The 16,999-nt window shown below is 39.2% G+C and overlaps 1 protein-coding gene across 4 annotated transcripts; it reads left to right on the top strand.

Annotated features, from left to right (window-relative positions):
* Positions 1-2,816: 2,816 nt before the first annotated feature.
* CCSAP (centriole, cilia and spindle associated protein) lies at positions 2,817-15,662 on the top strand. 4 transcript variants are annotated; one of them, XR_015731449.1, is made up of 4 exons: positions 2,817-3,583; positions 7,578-7,877; positions 9,635-9,824; positions 12,973-15,662. XR_015731449.1 is itself a non-coding variant. In XM_034428359.2 (3 exons), exons 1-3 carry the CDS (start codon positions 3,214-3,216, stop codon positions 13,164-13,166), a joined length of 864 nt encoding a protein of 287 aa, XP_034284250.2. In that variant the 5' UTR covers positions 2,817-3,213; the 3' UTR covers positions 13,167-15,662. The 4 variants fall into 4 exon arrangements, 2 of the variants coding, with proteins under 2 accessions (XP_034284250.2, XP_034284251.2); XR_004593090.2 differs by having other exon boundaries at positions 7,578-7,864; XM_034428359.2 differs by lacking the exon at positions 9,635-9,824.
* The last annotated feature ends 1,337 nt before the right edge of the window (positions 15,663-16,999 follow it).

Consider the following 16,999-nt stretch of genomic DNA (forward strand, 5'->3'; position numbering starts at 1 on the left):
TATTGCGGCATCCAAATCACTAAATATGGCTACTAATCTAACAAATAAATAGGTCAATATTGGTGCCGTAAGATATTTCTGAGAGATGAAGCATCATCAGATAACAATTGTGTGACTGCAAAATAGTCAGAATTTCTATATCTCTTTTCTGCCATCTATTGGTCACCTGGATCTTTGCAGCCCAGATTTAGTAATCTTGATCATTACAGAGAGACAAGCTGCCCATCCTCAAACAGAAAATTCTCTGAGAGCTGAGTTCTACTACATGAATATAATAATTCACATAAAGTGATTAGAAAATCTTAAAAGTAACAACAGAAATAAACACTATTGCTATTATTTACCAGGCCAAAGCATCCAAATTGTCTTAAAGCTTTATAATAAATAAACAAAGAACAGTTGATTTGTTCTAAGTGAGGTATTTTATAAACCCAGTAGAGGAAAAGATCAATATATGTCACTGCATGTTTTGCATATGCTGATGACTGTCATTGAGTAAGCATTACTTAGTTTTTAAGGCAAAGATCCTTTGGGGAAGAAAATTAAAACTGAAGTCTCAAGAGGACCTCCAGTGGGCAAATTTAGGAATGATCTTGGCCTATACACAATCTTGACCACCTGATTCAATGTAGATTTCAAAAGCTTAGGGATCAGTCTGGAATTGCACAATTCTGCTGCTTTATGCACAGAGTTTTACAAATAATCTAAATTTCATATTACACGTTTAAGTCCATACACCTTAAAGTTATTGATGTTGAGAAACACTGCCCAAGGAGAGACTTTGGGCACACCATTTAGATACAACCCAGCAAGTTAAATTTATGTTATTTTGTGATGCCTGAACACATTTAATTGCATTTCATTTGATATAGGGCAGGGGTGTCAAATGTCATTATGACGTTGTCACGTGACATATCACAACTCCCCCCCCCTTTGCTAAACTGGGCATGGGCATGGCCAGCGCTTGATGCATTCGGCCGTGGGCTGCGAGTTTGACACCCCTGATATAGGGCTTGCAAAAATTAGAGGGAGATGTGGTGGCTCAGCGGTTAAGATACTGGGCTTATTCTGGCAGCCCAGGTTCAAGACCGGAGCTCTACATGACAGGGTGGGCTCCCATCCTTGTCCCAAACTGCCAAACTAGCAGCTCGAAAGCATACAAATGCAAGCAGATAATAGATACCACTTCAGAGAGAAGGTATCAGTGCTCATGATGTCACGCTGACTCCATGATGTCATGCTAAAATGTGATTCCCCCCCCCTTATGTTTAATTGTGTCTCATTCTTGAAGACACCAAAGCCAAGTATAAATTCAATACTCATTGGATTGAGTACCCAGTCATGCTCATCAATGAGAACATAATAGTGGCAGTTTTGAGTTATACTTTTCTAGCTGAACTCAGTTGGAATGTCTACCTAGCATTCTCAGAAAAGAAAGAAGATCCATAGGAAATAAGATGACAAAGAAAACATAGCATTGCATGAATAAATTAAGAAGACATGACACATATATCCTAAATGCCTGGTTTGGAGGTATCTCAAATGTACGGTCACTGAGGCAGTTTTTTTGTGCTCCTACTGCAAAGCAAAAGCTGCCAGCTTACTCTTAAAAAAAACCGAGGCGTGCTTTCAGTAGGATGCCTGATGACTGCAGTTTTGCAATTTCCTCAGAAGCATTTTGGAAATGATTTGTTGTTCCTCACCTCCAGGAGATTTTCTGACTTTAGCCTAGTCTAGTGCAAAGTACCAAGCAGGGATCTTATTGCTTAACTTTCTCAGGATTATCCAAGATTGGATAATTGCTATTTTATGAAGCAAGTCTTTCCAGCAAAGTTTTTTGGGGGTTGAGCCCTCCTTTTTCAGCAAGGACTGATGAAGGATTTTCATTCGGGATTAAAGGATGTCACTTCTCCCAGCTCCTGATGCCCACTTCCTTCTGTAAGAAATGGGAAAGCTTTTGAATTTCCAACTCTCTAAAAATGCTTTGCTAGTATCAAAAGCCTTTCCAGATGCTTGTTCATTTTCTGGGCTAATGTAAAATATCTTGACATCCCCAGCCTCACAAAACAACGAAGAGGCATCATTCAAAAGAACGGTGATGACTTTCAGGGTACACGTTGAGTAGAAAATACACTGCTCAAAAAATTAAAGGGAACATAAGCAGAAGACATCCGAGATCTGAATGAATGAAATAGCCTTATTAAATACTTTATTTGTTACATACAGTAGTTTTGTGTTCCCTTTAGTTGTTTGAGCAGCGTATAAACTACTGTATGTAAAGAACAAAGTATTTAATAAGGTTATTTCATTCATTCAGATCTCGGATGTCTTCTACTTGTGTTCCCTTTATTTTTTTGAGCAGTATATATTTGTACAAAGCTAACCTGGTGCAAAGGTGAAATGGTGCCCAGATAAACTGCACCTCTGCCATGACTTGTTGTGGCACCCAGATTTGTGGTTGTGCTCAGTAGGTGCCTGTTTACAGTGAGCGCGGGGCGGGGGGGGGAGGGAGGAATACTAGAGAAGAAAAGGGAGATGTATTAGCATCCCAGATAAAAACATCAGAATTAAGCACCAACCTGTTATAACGCTTGGATGCAATCATATACCTTAGACAACCCACGTACAACGACAACATTTTGGAGCTAACACGACGACGGTGATGCTTTAAGCCACTACGTAGTGCGTAAATGGCCCTAACAACTAAACTGCATGATGGCCTGGATCACGTGCGATAGATACCAGAGACACTTTTTATAGTAGCAGCTGCACTGGTAAGTGGTTCAGATCTGGGGATTACGAAGAGAGTAAGTTCCGTTTCCGGAACGAAATCGAAGAGAACTGCTGTTGCTACCTTCCTCTTTATTTATTTAGACCGCCTCTTCCCCATCACCCCACTCCATTAAACTGCCAAGAAGCAGCGTGTTACCGCCTTTGATGTTTTCGAAGAGCTTAAAAGCCTGCTTTGTGACGTAGGCACAGAACCTCCAACTCGTACGTCGATTGGCTAAAGGGAGCGGAGGCGGATACAGAACGTTGCTGTTTGTGTTTAAACGTTCCAGCGGGAGGGTGGGGTGAAGAGCATGAAATAGGAGTGTTTTTTTTTTTTTTTTTTGTGGGGTGTTGTTGTTGTTTTTTCTTTGGGGCGGTGATCAATTCCCCGATCGGAGGGAGAGATCCCGCGGAGCAGCTTGGATCGAAAGGCGATTCGCGATGGTGCCGTCGCGGTGCGTGAAAAGCGAGTACATGAAGTGCTTTAAAGAGCCGAAATGGGAGGCGTGCGGTCCCTGCTACCAGGAGTTACTGCGCTACCGCCTGAGTCGACGCCTCTTAGAACAGGCGCATCGGCCTTGGTTTTGGGACGATTGGGAGCAGGACAGCAGCCTGAACGGAAGCAGCGGCAGCTCCCCATCGTCCCAGGGCACTTCCAGCCCTCCAGTTGTCCGGCAGGCAGAAGAAGAAGCGGCGCATCCTGCAGGGGAAATCGAAGTCCCCGGCGGCGATCTGGATCTCGATAGGATCAGCGCGCCCGGAGAGGATGTGACTTCCAGTCCGGAGTTGGCAAAGCCTTCCGGCGGACCCGGTATGTGCTCCAATGCCAGGGGATTGAAGGATGGGCCGGGGTGGTGGGATGCCGGTAAACAGTCTGTTGGGAGTGACTCAGTGGCGTTAATACAGTCGAGGCGGTGGGGTTGAGCTTTGGGTTCCGCAGCTCAGGGCTCTCTCTCTGCTAGGCCTTCAGTTATTAAGAGAAGCAAAAAACAACAACAAAAGCCGCGATCCACAGCAGAATCGACCCGGGTCCCTCGAGGGACCCTGCATTTGCCTTAAGGCAACCAAAGCGGTGGATCCGAGGGCAGGTGGAATCGAGCTGCTGACAGGCGAGGCTCGAACCGATTTAAAAAACAAGGGCAGTACTCTATGTACAGTATAGGCAGGCAAAGAGATAAAAAACAACCCCGACTTTTCCTTTCCGGACGCAATTTGTCCGGATTTTTTATTATTATTATTTTTTTTTGCAGCCCCTGATGCAACCTCCTGCGCCCCTGGAGAATACTCCATCCATCGCCGCTACCCCTCGTCCCCGAGAGCCGCTCGTGTGCCGGGTACCAGAGCAGCTCTGCTCCCTCGGGTGAGGATGAGCGGGGTTGAGAGAGCGCTCCCCAAGGCTCTGCAATGACCTTGAGCGGATCTCTAGGCCGCTTTTTTTGCTTCGGGAAGACAGGCTGTCGGGCGGTCGGTTTGCCTGTGAATGGGGGCCGCTGGGAAGCCAGTTGGCCCCAAGACTCGCTTTCAGGGGCTTCCCTTCGGGCAGAAGAGCTGGACCTCCGTTTCTGAAGCGGGAGCCGAGTTTTTAATCGGCCGAATTGCGAGGGGTGCGATTCGCTTTACGCTCTTTCGTGCAGGGCTGTTGGTAGGGAACCGGTAGGCATAAGGACCCAGCGGCCTTTCCGGCTTTCTTTTGACGTCTGTCTCTTGCCGCTGAGCGCGGATTATGGCCGAGTTCTCCTATAATGAGAGAAGCCATCTGGCAGGGAACGGGGCGAAGGCGGACCCGCCTTTTTTTTTCCCGCAGGACGTTGCTTCCACACCCCACCTGCAGGAACCCGACTGGTGGGAAGGAGGCTGCTCTGGCCTGCGAGGTTGTGTGGGAAAGCTTTTTTTAATCCATATGGTTTGGGTGACCTTATTGCAAGGTGGCAGCTGGCTGGTTTAGAGATCTAATCACCCAGGGATGAACTGCTAAACTTTGATTTCCTTCCCTCATCCTTTAATTTTTTTGTTTGAGCTTCAACCCTAATTAGGATCCATTTCTTTCTCTCTCTCTCTCTGCCCCTTCCCCTCTCTGTGGAAGGAGAATATGTGGGTAAACAGTTCTGGCCTTGTATTTGTTGCTATGTATTTCAGCATGTTCCTGAACTTTAAAGATCTTTCTTCAGCATAACTGGTCTGTGCTTTGTAGATTAAACACTGTCAAATTTGAGTGGTAAAACAAGCTTCCTTTAAAGGTAAATAAAAGGTAAGCCCGTTGCTTTCTCTAAGCCACAAACTAACCATAACTAACCCAACAGATTGACTGCTCTGAATCCAAGCTGGGCGCGGATCAGGTTTTGAAAGCAATTTGTGCTAAAATCAATAGGCTTACTTGTGCCTAACTCTTAGTTTGGTTGACTTCCAGTCTCCAGAATTTATCAATCTTAAAAGAAGATGGAACTCGCATTTATTTCATATGTTTGACAATGCCATCAGCACAGAATCTTCTCAGGGCAGCTTACAACAAATGCAATCAGTGCACTCATAGTTAGAATTAAACATCATAATGTGAAATCACATATTTCATAAACAATCACCTGCAATTAATTTGAAATATATTTCAATCTATCATGTTTCATCAGAACATCTAACAGCTATTTGAAACTCTTCAAAGCCAGCCTCATAGTATCATGAAAAGAATAAATAGATAATAGTAATAAAATAAGTATCCTATTTTGAAACTCAGTCAAATGACTATCCTTCATATAGAGGGATAAACAACATCAAAGAAGTTAGCAGAAGAGCCAAGTATTTATCAGTTTACCTCATAGGCTCCTGACAAAGCCAGACTCTGACAGCCTACCTTTGACTAGGGAATTCATGGTCTCTGAAACCATTTCCATGCTTTGCAAAATTGACAGCACAATTTCCCACAATTTGGGAAACATCTTAAGTGTAGCCCTTTAGTCTGCTTAAAATCTCTCAAAACCTAGAGGAGAAAACCCTAAGAAATCCCAATGTTGTCTCATGCATGCCCCTAAAATAATTCAATGTGCTGTTCGGCTGCCAAAATATTGTTCACCATGGTCTCAAACACGTCTTTGATTGGCCTTATTAACAGAAATCCCACCCCCTTGATGACTCTCAGTATATTTTGTGGCTCACTTGGAATTATATTAGCTGTAAGAGTTGTGGTGGCTCAGTGGTTAGACTGCAGTACTGCAGGCCAATTCTACTGACTGCCAGCAGTTAGATGTCACTGGCTGAAGGTTTACTTAGACTTCCATTCTTCTGAGGTCGGTAAAATGAGGACCTAGATTGTTGGGGGAAATATCCTGACTCTGTAAAACGCTTAGGGGAGGCTGTAAAGCACTATGAAGTGGTATAATTGTCTAATTGTCTAAGTCTAACTGCTATTGCTATAGGTCCACTCAAAGTTTAGCTTCAGTCCATCTGTGAAATACATTGTCGAGACTAGCACTTACTTTGCTGGCAGATAGAAACCGATTTTACAAACAGGCTCTGAAATGCTAATATTATGAAATATGGTTCTCTTTCCATAGAAACTGCAAAATAGAACAAATGGAAGACACATGTACAATTGATAATGGCATATATGATTATAAATGATAGTAGGCAGAATGATCACTGGGCAAATTTTCAATATAGTGTTGCTAATTGTTTAAGGATGATATTATATGATACTGGCTTAGATGATCCTTAGTCATCTTGCTGATGTCAGACTGATACCATGGCCATTATTATTTTTCTAATGTTAAAACTGTTGTTTAAGTAACCTTCTGTTACTCCCAATTATATGACTGAAGTGTAGCCTTCCCCATAGGCTTTCAATAATAAGAATCACATTTATACAACATATACTCAACAAGTGCAGTAGATTCTCAGATAAGATTGGTGATTTTCGAACTGAAACACAGCTTGCTGCTTATGTAAGTCATTGCCATGGTAGCATGCATTTTAAAAGTTGCATAAGCTTTTAGATGCCAGCCAAAAATAAGCAGGATTTGCAGATTTTTCTGGCAATTGTAAGAGCCCCAAATGGCAGAGATGGAAGAGACACTTTTTTTTCTCACACAGCACAATCTGTGGTCCCTCCTGATCTGCTGCCTGCTTGGGGAAAAGTACTGGAATATTGTATGACCATTTCTGGATGTCCTTCCTTTGCTGCTACAGCTTTACTGTTTGGTTTAGAATCGGATCTAACTCTGGTTCACTTCTCCATTCGACTATGAGGTTTGGGACAATAATATTTCTCAGACTAACCTATCTCACAGGATTGTTGGGAATTAAAGAAAATGGGAGGGATGACCAAGTGATTGAGAGCCACGGTGACACAGTGGTGAGAATGCAGTACTGCTGATTGCCGGCTGCCTGCAATTTGGCAGTTCGAATCTTACCAGGCTCAAGGTTGACTCAGCCTTCGTTCCTTCCAAGGTTGTTAAAATGAGGAGCCAGATTGTTGGGGGCAATATGTTGACGTTGTAAACCACTTCAAGAGGGCTGTAAAGCACTGTGAAGAGGTATACAAGTCTAAGTGCTATTGCTATTGTCTCCTTGGGAAAGGGAAATTAAATGAACGAATAGGATGCAAACAGCTATTTCTCCTAAGGTGCAAATGTGGCATAAAAGAGAGTTAAAAAGGGCCACCTTGCATTCTAAGTCTGCAATGGCTATAAAGAGGGAACTGCTTCCTTCAATTCCAAATCAATCAAAAGAGTCGGGCTGCAAAAGTAGACGGGATTCATTCATTGTGTGCACTTTGGGCAGGCTAAAACAACGTTCACTTGTCATTTTCTTCCCAGAGGTTGACGTTCAAGAACAATCGGGAGGGAAGGCTATTGTCAAGAAAGATGAAAGGAAAACTGCAGGGAAAGGAATCGACAGCTCAAGTTGTCCGCAAAAGCAGCCTTTGAGTCAGAAGAGTGCCTCCGGCAGGCAAAGTGACAGAAAAGGAGCAAAAAACCCACAAAGGACAGAAACAACATTGGGAATAAAGCACCCATTTGCTTTGTATGGTTGGGGTGAAAAGCAGACTGACACAGGCAGTCAGAAGACACACAACGTCCGGGCATCTGCCTCAGTAAATGAAGTAAGCGAAAGAAGTATGTGTTTTAGGAAGATACTGGCTGGGGAATTCTGGGAATTGAAGGCCACCCATATTAAAGGTGCCAAGTTTGAAAAACACTGGTCTAAATATTTGGCTTTATGCTAGCCCTGTGTTAGGCAGGGTATTTGCCGTCCAAGATGAACTAGCATTTTGCTGCTTCCCTGCCTTTGTGCCATGGGATGCTGAACACAGTCAGATGTAAACTTTTTTTAAATAAAACTTTTTTTTATTGTGTTACTTATTGGATAGGATATCTAGGACATGTGGATCTATGTTTTGGATTGTTCCTCTCATATTGAGGTTCCTGTGTCTGAAGCTACTTTGTACCCCTGATTTATAAGAGCAGGTCCACCTGTATCCAAAGCCACTCACACCAGGAGATGGAAAAATCTTTGGATGTGGTTTTGCCTGTCCTTTTGACCTAGATTCACTTACTTGTTTGCTGCCTTTGCACTTGTCTAGAGTAACAATGCCCATGTTAGCTTTTTGCTGGCCCATTATTCCAGTGTGAAAAGAATTTTATTTTAATTATCAAGGGATTAATAATCCTATTATTATAAAATTAATAATCATAGGAAATACTTTATTCCAAATTAACTTTATTTCTCTCACTGTCTCAGCTATCCCTTAACCATTAACCCAAATCCATGATCCACTGAGACCAGAAATTATGTGAAATACCTTGTTAACAGTAGATTGCTAAATGGCACCTCTGCTAAGTTTATCAACTGAGAATAGCAAAACCAAACACCAAAATCAAGTACCTGGACAAGAGTAATTGATCAGACAAAAAACCTGTTCAGTCATACTTCCCCACACCTTTAAACCAGGCTGCCCAGACACCATCTACACAACAAAAGCAAACCAAGACACCAGAAAAGACAAATAAAATTGACCTTTTGATTAGAACCAGCACATGCACACACCATCGTCCCCCCCCCCAAAGTCACACCAAAGACCAGTCCCCACTATATCCCATTTTCTCTGTAGCTGCCCACAGGAGCAAACCTCTTTGCTTTTGGGAATAAATGGATCACCTCCTTTCCACCACCAGCAGGCTTTGCATCCTGTTTGCTTGCAATATCCAATCTCGGAAAAGGGACCTGGAAGTTCTTTTAACATCAGATTGCCTGCATTTTTGTTGTTGTTTAAGATTGCTGCCATTTTTGAAATGTCTACAACTTGAAATTAAGATCCTTGTTTCCATGGCCCATAGCAATGTAGTAAATTGGGTATAGGGGACTGAAAAACTATTGCCTTGGTTATGGGGCAAGAATTTCCTGTGCCAAACTTGCTTTCCCTTCAAAGGGGTAGGATATATTTTTAAAGAGGATGATTTGATGGACTCCAACTTTTTGGGAGCCAAATGGTTTTCGTTCTCTAAATCTGTATTTATTTTTAAATTATGATTCCTTTTAAAAAGAGCTTCTCCCCAGGATAGTTTGGAAATAATAGCCTTGCTGGATCATATCCAAACCTATCTAATTCCTGTTCCCCCAGTGGCAAGCCAGTTCCCATGGGAAGCCTGCAAGCAGTATCTGGAAGCCTGTTAATGTGCTTGATACGGGAGGCATTGTCTTGCCCCAAAGGAGACACTCTGAAGACATAACTGATTGTTTCCTTGGGCTGTTATGTTAACATGTCTGGGTTAATCATAACACTGTGGTACAAAATGGGACGCTAAATCCTTGTTTCTTGTTGATTCTGGTTTAATGAAAAGTTTTTGTTTTGTTTTCTTGGCTGCCATTTCAGTGCTGCTGTGGAAGGAACTCTCGATGCTAGAATTATGACTTAGCCCCTATCAAAATCAGCATAAGATATATGTAAAAAACAGCAGTCAGGATGAGGATGAGACAGGATGAGCGCAAGTTTAGGAATGGCACAAAGCATTGAAGTGCTGATGACGCCACCTTGATAGGAACTTGAGTGCCATTGAGAAGCTGTAAGTTCTTGCAAAATAATGTTACTGTACTTCTGAGAGCATTGTGAAGAAAAGAAAGAAAAAAAAACCTAACACAAACTATATAGCGATTAAACCTCGTATGTATGCTAGCTTAATCAACTAAAATTAATAACAGCATGTTAAGTAAAGATTAAGTATAAATGAACTTGAACCTATTTCCAAAACTCCATGTGATATAATGGCAATTTCTACTCAAGTAAAATTAGTGGTACCTATAGTAAGGCCTGATCAAAAGATATGCATTTTTGCTGTGAAGATGTGAGAGACTGTGTGGCAGAGGAGTACATTCATACAGTATTTATGAACAGAAAAGAAGGTATTTGTACAAAACAGCCAACCATATTTCAGCTTCATAGGTTCTGTAATGAATTACAGCAGCTTGTTGTCTCTGTTCTTCCTTTCCTATGAGTTAGCCTGCCCGCTAGGACATCTTCTAATAACAATATTTTTTATGTTCATCCAAATTAGAAAACTTAATAGCTTGGAAACAAGAAGGAATATAAAATGAAATTGAAGTGAGTTGATTATATTGTTTTGTTATTTAGCTATTAACCACAGCTTTCTAATTTGGAAAACAATGGGGCAATACATGTTGTTAACAGAAGAGCTTCTTGATTGTAGTTGGCCTAGACCAAGAAGCAGATATATGGATGAAGAAATTCATATTTTGACTTATTAAGCTAAAATATGATTATCCAAGCATGCATATTCACTAAAACATCTTACTGCCTGAATAAAAGCAGAGCTATCCATAACTAAGATCTTTTGCACACCCTTAAAATATCAGTGGATCTTATTTGAGTAATGTTTCATAAAGTGCCCATGCCATATGTTTATACCTATTTGAAAAGCTAGTAAACAAGAATCGTATATGTTTTTGGTCCCGGGGCCAATCATAAATAAAAGTAAATACTATACTATGGAAATAGTCTATCAAGGAGTTGTAACTTGAATGCAAGGTAGGAAAGCCCCTTCCTCAATTCCTAATCTGGGAAAGCCAAGCACCCAAATAATAATATCTGAACTTCAGGGTGGACTCAGAAGCAAACTGTTCTCCTATAGAGTTCTGCAACTTTAAGGATTAAAATGTAGAGACAATTTGTGAACATAGATCCCAATTAATCACTGCCCCCCCCCCTACCATTTTTTTAATACCTAGCTGATATCTTATATATCACGGGTGTCAAATTCGATCATGTCACTTGACATATCATGACGTTTTTTGCCTTTATGGAATCAGGATGGGTGTGTCGTGAGTGTGATGCATCCAGGCCTGAAGGCCGCCAGTTTTAACAGGCCTGTTACATAGGCTTTCTGTTGCAACTCTTGGTTTGATTTATCAGCAGATGACTGAAATCCACACTAGTGAAAAGTCACTTCATATTGATCAAAGGGAATCCAGCAAATTTGTTACTAGTTTTAGATAAGATTGGGAATTTAGGAACCAGTTTTGGCCATATAAAAGTATTGTTCTCCATAGTGTAGAAATGGGAGGTGCCAGGCTGGGATATTCTATGCTCTAGCTCTATGTCCTGAGTTGAAAACTTCTGAAGATCCGCCTCCCTGGTGATGTCTCTTCAGTTTTTTTCAACTCAGCCTAGCTCATGGTGGCAATTCCTTCAGCTCCTGAGCTGTGAGTTGAGCCATAGTAATATTTCCCTGGATTTTATTTAGATTTTTTTAAATTTTATTTTATTTTTAATTTTTTGAGTTGTGGTTCTCTTTCTCCTTTTTCCCTGCGTTTTGGATCTGCACTGCAGGTACTAACTAGTGTATGTTTATGGAGATTCTCAGTCATCCAGGTCATAGTTGTCCCAAAGGTTCTTTTTCAAAAGGCAATCGGACAGACCAGTTGCCTTTTGAAAAAAACACCTTTGGGACTAACTAGTATAATTTACTGTGTAATACATAATACAAGTAGAATCTAGTGTATGAAAAGAGTAGTTGGAACATGTACAAAGTAATGAGATGAAGTTTTTGAGTACTTTGGGATATAGCATTATTTTCTGCAGATTTTTAAAAATAGAAATAGATAATACTGGGTTCAGCAGCAAAAATATTGCACTTTAAACTGCATCCATCTCTTCCTAGAAGATTTTTTTTTTTTTAAAAAAAAATTTTTAAGTGAAAGCAACATTGTTTTTCTTAAGGAAAATGGATAATACAGCTGAATTGTTCAGCAAGTGCAAGGTGCTAATTGCTTTTTTTTTTATTAAGGAAGGCAATGTTTGGATTAAGACAGAAGCCAGTCTTTCCTCGAGTTATTTTTGTTTCCAGTGAAAATTAATCTCTGTTAAGGCAAGGGCACCAAAACAAGTATCCTAGCACATAGTATTTTTTTAATGGTATTGCACTGATTTCATAATATTATATGTATTCTATATCAAATTAAACCATAAATTTTGTGCGCTTTTATCCAGATATCTGTGTGTCCAATGCTACTTTATAGGCACAGTTCACCTATTAATACTGTAGTTTTTAATTTTATCTTTATCTTAGGAACATATCTATTCAGCATGTTTATAGCTATGATTTCTGGACTTCTGGAATAAACAGTTCTTTTATTTTTCTGTTTAGCTCCTCTCATAATGTAGCTAAAATTATTAGTTATGATGCTGATAGGTCTTAATGATATTGCATATTATTTTGACAGGGAACTGTCCAGAGTTGGTTGAAAGATAAATGGCTATATAAATGTTTAAAATAAATAAAAAAATAAAGCAATTAGGCAGTACCAGTAAATATTAACAGAAATCCTAGCATAGAATATCTATTGGTTGCGAAAAGCAGAATAGGGATACTACTTTGCATATTTTGTGCAAATATTATGAAATAGGATTTAACAGTTGAATTTAATAAGCCACCTCTTACTGAAATATTCATAAAAGGAATCTATATAATGCAGTATTTTTCAAACTTGGCAACTTTAAGATGTGTGAAATTGCTGGCTGGGGAATTCCGGGAGCTGAACTCCACACATCTTAAACTTGCCAAGTTTGAAAAGCACAAATATATCAAAATTCCAAATTAGTATTTAGAAGACTGTTTGGGCGTGACTTTCATCAAGTGATTTCAAAGCTGTATTTTCTACAACCCTCCCTTCCCCATTTTTAAACTGTCTCTGCAGATACACGAATCTGCATTAAGAGCAAAGAACAGAAGACAAGTGGAAAAAAGGAAGCTACCACAAAGACGGATACACACAGCAGAAGTAGAAAGAACATGGAGAACCAAGCCTTCAGGTCCAGACAATCCATGGATGACAGAATACATGAGGTGTTACTCAGCACGAGCTCGGTGATTGGACTTCTAATTTTTTAAAAATTCAGAGTGCTTTGAAAACAACCAGGACACCAGTAGAAAACTCCAGACTATTATGCAAGGGTTTTCCATTTTTTATCAACGGGTTTTTCCAGCAGTTTGTTACATTTATTTATATTTTAACTACTTAACCTTTGCAGCAGTAGAAGATCCATACTGATGAGAACTATATTTAAGAATATAGGTCCCTTACTAGATTTATTTATTTATTTATTAAGGAAAATGTCAAGAATTGACCGTCGGCTGAAAAAACTAAAATTGAGTAATACATTTTTAAATAAAGCAAGTCAATATTTTCTTGAAACGGCTTTTTTCTCTATAGTTACTGAATTATACCAATCTTGTGCCAATAGAAAAGTGGTTGCACTAGAGTTACATTGAAAGCATCCAACTTTCAGTGCAATTTATTGTAAAACTAATCATGAAAATGTGACAGCAACGGATTTGTAAAGATTCGTTCTGGACAAATGAAGGTCTCATTAAATTATGATATGAGCTGATTGGCAATAATTTATAAAAGGACTGCACACTTTATAAATTAGCAGGTGAAAAAGAATGTTTTGTCGAAGGTGACAGTTGGATTCCTTAGAGACAATCCATTGTTTCCTCGCTGGAACAGCCAAAACGAGGTTTTCGCTTACCCAGCTTAATGAAATCACAATGTGGACTAAAAGACATGAGTTTTTGCATAGGTATCTGTAAAAGACTTGAAAATGTTAAGAGTGTTTTTAGAACAAGAAAAATCTCCTTTTCATAAATGTATAGTGACTTTTGAGGTTTCACATTCCTGCTGTAGATGTTGTGACCATACAAAATTGGATATTTTGGTGCAGTAGATTAGTAATATCCTGTGACTGTGGTTTGGAACATTTGCTATCATGAATCCATTGTACCAAATGACAGATAAAGACAATCGTTAACTATGATGGGCTAATGAGTAGTTCGTAGAAAGTAAATGGTTTTAAACTTTTTTTGTAGTAAAATGCTTCATTTTGAGCGAACTTAAAATACATTCAGTGAACAGTTTTGTTAGATAAGGCTTATGCACAGTGATTTTTATAACATTAAAACTCTGAATTTGTTTCATTTGCCTGCTTAATCAAGCTGGGTTATATTCTATGTCAAAACTCAGGTGGCATTGCAAATTTTGCTGTACTCCAATGTATCACACATTTCTGGGTTTTTTAAAGTGATTTTCTATAGAGGAAGAAGCCATTGGCAATCATGAAAGTGCAACATTAACTACCTGTGATTTTTAACTTTGAAATAAAAGATTTTTCAGTCTCAGTAACTGTTTCTTCAAATCTTGAAAAAAAAATTGGCTTTAAAGATACCGCAAGTGCAGATCTTTGTAAAACCTGTCATTAATCACCAACAGTAAAACTCATTTTTCAACTCATTTTTGCTCAGAACAAACTGTTCGTTCTGAAGAATAGGATATATTCATTATATTTAGATCCTGTCCTTTTTCCAGGAGCCAATAAAAAGCCTGGATTCATTGCATTGATTTTCTATTCCCTTTCCCCCCTCTGCAAATTACCCTATGGGTGAGGGGCTGAGACTCCCCCGCCACAAAACAGGTCCAAAGTAATCTAGTGAGCTTCCAGTGTTGCGGAAATTGAAACTGCTTTCCATCCAACATTTCAACCATTATACTACAAATGTCATTTTACCTCTTCTATGGTTGCATATAGTGGCTTTATTTCCATCTATAGGTAGATGTAATTGAACTTTTTTTTGGAATGGTAATTTGTTTCCTCAATCTTTATAGTATTCCTTCAGTTTATCAAATTAATGAATTTGAACATTATGTGGCTTCATTATAAAACATCTACCACTCATGCATCAGAGAGAGACTAGAAAATCCTAGGGCTTGGAACAGTACCACAAAACCCATGCCCCAAAGGGCATCTTCAACACCAGCTTTTTGAGAATAGAACATGTACTATAACTATGCACTGCTGATTAGTGAGGAGAGAAGTTGGAACAGAAGGTAAAAAATATCTGGAGAAATAGAACATCAAGCGCCCAGCTGAACACTGTTTCAATCTGCTGATTAGATTTTTTTTTTTGTTTAATAAGCTTTAGTATGGGAACACGGTTATAAAATAAAGTGTGTAACTCTCTTTATCTAAATGCTGATTTATGCAGTTGTAGTTCTTCCAAACAGTGGGTCTGTGCAGCTTTTGATTGACAAATGCATGAACTTGCAAATGGCACTTTAATGTATATATCAACTATTCCAACAGATGTGTACTTTTGAGATAATGTGCACTGTGGATATTTGCCTTTGTATGTACTTGTGTTTAAATATTTTCCCATATCTCAGTTGAACAATTATTCTTTTATTTAATGCATTTCTTACTCACTTTTGAAGAATGAAGTCTTCCTAACTGGAGCAAATGACCACTAATGAATGCTTCTTTTTTTTTCTCTCTCTTCACCATAGTAACGAGTGAATGTCTTTAATAAATTAAAGTTGCTTTTCCCCCTCAAGCTTCTCATGTGAAATCTTTTATATTTGCTACTTATGCTCTGGTAAGCCATAATATATAAATATGAACATATAGACTAGAACATTAACATTAGTGTTGGTTAAAATACAGTAGTAAATTAGGTAGATTTTAAGTGTCGAGAAGTTTCCTCTTGTGCCAACCTTAATACTAGCAGAAAAAATAACAGGATGTATATCCCTGCTGCTTGAAATACAGCCATTCTCCTCAAAATTGCTACAAAAATCCTTGCTAGGTGCACTCTCCCCCAGCTCTAGCTGTGGTGCCTGCTTCAGTTGGAAATCACTAATCTTAAACAGTAAATGCATTTAATGTGAAATATAGACATCTATAAAATCTTTTGTTTATTCCAGAATGGCGTTAAAAATGAGCTGTACGGTTTTTTTTCTCTTAAGTGCATTGAGAATAACTGTGCCAGAGATAAAACGTTGTATGTATTGGCTCCTGGGAGTAGAGCGTACATTGTACTGACAATACTCCTTTCCATGTAACATCAACATTGGGAGGAATCTTATACGGGGCTGTATCAGTTTATGACTTAGGGTTAACTGGACCAGGATAACAGCATAGTCCTTCATGAAGCATAACTCAAAGTCAAACTACAGTTTGCAGCTGGGGCAGATTACTGAGCCCTAAGAGATGTTGATCAAGGGGAAGGCATTTGGCTGAAAGCCATAAATTTGACAGTCACTGTTTCTATGTGCAATCTAAAAAGAATGGAGTAGGAAGGTTAGAAATCAGAGGTATATATATTCTCAATTATTGGGAGCACTGAAATCACTTTAAAGCCTGAAAAAATTAAGCTTGGAGCAATACGTGACTTAGAATGTTTCGAAATGGTATGTTTTTCTCATAGTTTTGTGGTCTTTAAATGTAACTGTACTCACCATGATTTTGAACATGTGAATAAAAATGACTTGAAAAATTCAAACAAATCACACGGCTGTATTTAAATTATATATAAGTCAACTATCTGACTATATTTGAGGAAAAAAGGTGCAAGGCTTCAAAAATTTTAGATTAGACATCTCTCTTTCTTCATCCACTTCTCCTTTAAGTAGCAGGCTCATCTCACTTTAATTAGAAAAGTTATTCTACTATTAAGAGGTAAAATAGACCAGATAAACCTTCATCAAATGGTTCCATGTTTATTTCCAGACTAGGAACAATGATCCACATCCAAATGACAATAGGCTGCATGCATGATTCAAGCTGTTAGCAAGTGAGTTAGCTTGTTCTACAAAGTATATCAATGCAGTATTTGTTATTTTGCATCAATTGTCATAATGCAAATGACATCATTTGCATAACTTGCAAATG

This window comes from Pantherophis guttatus, chromosome 1 (genome assembly GCF_059756535.1).
Source record: "Pantherophis guttatus breed Tessera chromosome 1, ASM5975653v1, whole genome shotgun sequence".
Lineage (NCBI taxonomy): Eukaryota > Metazoa > Chordata > Lepidosauria > Squamata > Colubridae > Pantherophis > Pantherophis guttatus.